Raw genomic sequence first — 3,057 nt, 5'->3', positions numbered from 1 at the left:
TGCGCGCTCACTAATCAGTGTTCGTACTAATTTAATAGCACGAGTGAGTTGTATCCACGGGCACGAAATACATGTAGTATCGTATGCTTGTTTGGATGGTGACTGTCGATTATATAAAGTAGACTACGTGGTCTATATACTAATGCACCTCCCCCCTGATTAGTTAGTGCTTCATAAGTGCACCAGACGCGTAAGCGAGTGGTTGGTGCACTGAACGCGTAAACGCGTACCTGGTGTACCGAACGCGTAAGCACGCGTTTGGTACAACAGGTGCTGTAATTATACAGTAAACATTGAAAGAAAAAAAATATAATCACTGCATAAGATATATTATGCCTTTTACGATATTTGCCTGACAGATTTAGTCAATTGCCTGAAATGATAAAGCTTTAGGTTGGTTTTATTATTATAATGAAACAGTATTTCTCAATATTACCACACAGGTCCTATTCTAAACGTATCTCACACATGTTAATCCCCATAGCTAGTTAAGCTTATTAATTTAGTTAGGCCCATTACGTCTTGGAGACTCTTCGATATGCCTTCGTTTGGAGTGCACGAAAAGTGGCCTCTCCAAATTCCGTTTCCGTTCATAGGCATGAGAAGCTACCACCTTATACCGAGCCTGTAGTGAGTCAGTTAAACTACGGCTGAACAAGGCCTAAATGACTGCCATTCATGCGCTGGACAAAATTAATTAGTAGTGTTAGGAATTTTTCTGAACCCTCTTTCGAACCCATATTTATATGTTCTACTATACAATCTATATCAAAGAATTAGGGATCCCACCGATATTACAACACAATACACCTGCAAACTCTAAGTCTTTGAATAAATCTCATAACGTTCTACTACAACCCTTGTAAAGCTGGCGTAAAGCGTACCCCCACTATCACTATCATAGCGTCTAGTAGAGGAACTGCTACTACCATCATCACCAGCACAGGCTACACAACACCCAATCAGGACCAACAGCGGCAATAGCGCCAAAAATACCAGCAGTCCAACAAAGCCCAGAAGCAAGACTGGTTGACTAAGGAGCCTACACAAAAAAGCAGCAAGCATTAACCACGAGCCAAGACCGATGACTTGAAGCAAGTAACCCCCGGCCCACGTGTCACCGAGCCCATTGTTGATGGAGAAGTCGATGAAGAAGACCGAGGACCAGAGACACAGCGCTGCGAGGAGCATAGCGCTATCAAGGATCAGCAGAATGATTGCGGAACTGCTGAAACCGGACTTGGAGCACATTATCACGACGGTTGAGATGGTTCCGACTAGGATTGAGCAGACGAGGAGTGCGCCAGCGGCGGTGCTCAGCTTGGCGACGAGACCTTCGTACGGGTACGCCTGCTTGTGGAAGAGAGCATCCCATCGCTCGATCAAGGTGCTGTTGTCGAGATCTGCCGTGATGTAGTTTGTTAGGTTGAAGCGGGAAGGGAAATGACGGACGCAGGTAACATGGTGGTCGCGGTCGCGACATACGCCTGGGTTGCGTTAGCAGTTGAGTCAGGGAGCGAGGTGCGAGGGTAAAAGCAAGTACCTGCAAGTCCGATGTAATAGGCATCTGGTAAGTAGTCCAGTCCAAAGTATTCATAATCGTACCCTTTGCTAACGCCGTCGGAACCGACGAACGCAGGGGTTGGGATAACTACTAATCGATTGTCTGCTTGAGATGGCTCGCCGCAGCTGGATACGACGGCGATGGAAATGGCGATAGAGCCTGTTGCACCATGTTAGAACCTGTCGCAGTACATATCGGACGAGGCCTTATGCTCCTCACTAATACTAAATACGAAGAACCACAGATGCGACCATCGCAAATGGGACCAGAATTTTTGCAAGTTGAAGTTCTTCCAGCTGAATGAGTGGCTGTTGCTTACAGGATCCTGTGGTTGATAAGGCGGTGGTTGTTCAGAAGACCAGGCGAGGAATTGCTTCCAACGAAGCGTGGCTCGCCCGTGTCAGTCCCCATTAGCAAATTGAGCAACGACAAAGATATGGAGCACTAGAGAAAATGTCGAAGGAATGACAGAACTATAAAAAAAACCTCAGTTAGGAGGGTGCCACAATGGTAAGCTGAAGACACAGGAGGAAAAGTTAAGGAGCAGATTGTCCTTTTGTATCTCCCGCCGGGTTGGATCACTACAAGCCATGTTCAAGCCCTGTCTAATACTCTGGAAGCAGCCACTAAAGCCTCGCCGTACAATATGTCGAGTTGATACCTTCTGGACTCCACCATACGGCAGACCTAGGCGATGAGGCGAGACAGAGGCGTTTAATCAGACCATGAGAACCACATAACGCACACAAGAAATCTACACCTGTCTTTATCTCTATCACTGTTACCACAGCAGAAGCACGGGCACAAACCTAGAGATGCTGGAGCTCAGTTAGTAGAAATTGTGGCATGAGATCAGTCCTGTATATATGAAATCCGGTACCTGTTATGTGAGTATGGTGTGAGGCTTGAGATAAGATATCAAGCCAAGTGCCCAGAATATTGGAGTCCGAGGTTATCTCATAAATCCGACTCTCGGCAGAAGATTTAGGTGACTCGGGGCAACGCACGGGCCGCATACTAACTCCTACCAAGTCCTGCTAACTCCTGCAAACTCTTAGACTAATCAGAACCGCGAACTAGTTTCAGCCCCCTGCGTACCCCTATCACCAGCAAATCTTCTACAAAGCGTCTAACCTTAGCATAAGCTAAATATTTAAAAAATTATATTTAATATATTTCTACGAGCCGCGTCCTAACTATAAGAGTTATTATATATTTTATTAATATATTGGATTCTTTAGGTAATTATATTTATATTTATATATACTATAGCATATAAAAGAGAACTTTGAAGCTCTTACTGCACCCGGCCTAAAAAAACTAAAACTATTGGGAATAAAGGCAAGTGGTCACCACATAAGGCAAATTGCCATTACGGGTGGCAAGTTGCCGTTACGTGCGGCAAGTTGCCGTCACGTGTCGCCACGGCAGTAGCGTAGCGAGAAGCCTTAAGCTCCTCGCCCTCCCTAATATATATAAGAATAACAATTATT

General features: G+C 45.3%; 1 protein-coding gene across 1 annotated transcript; it reads right to left on the bottom strand.

Moving 5' to 3' along the window:
• Positions 1 to 502: 502 nt before the first annotated feature.
• K441DRAFT_694284 (uncharacterized protein) lies at positions 503 to 1,975 on the bottom strand (the record flags this gene model as incomplete). The annotated part of the gene is made up of 6 exons (XM_067652712.1): positions 503 to 625; positions 885 to 895; positions 1,047 to 1,487; positions 1,544 to 1,723; positions 1,784 to 1,788; positions 1,884 to 1,975. 6 exons carry the CDS (start codon positions 1,973 to 1,975, stop codon positions 503 to 505), a joined length of 852 nt encoding a protein of 283 aa, XP_067507246.1.
• Between the last annotated feature and the right edge of the window lie 1,082 nt (positions 1,976 to 3,057).

This window comes from Cenococcum geophilum (assembly GCF_001692895.1).
Source record: "Cenococcum geophilum 1.58 unplaced genomic scaffold K441scaffold_9, whole genome shotgun sequence".
NCBI lineage: Eukaryota > Fungi > Ascomycota > Dothideomycetes > Gloniales > Gloniaceae > Cenococcum > Cenococcum geophilum.
This window is presented reverse-complemented; position numbering and strand designations above follow the sequence as displayed.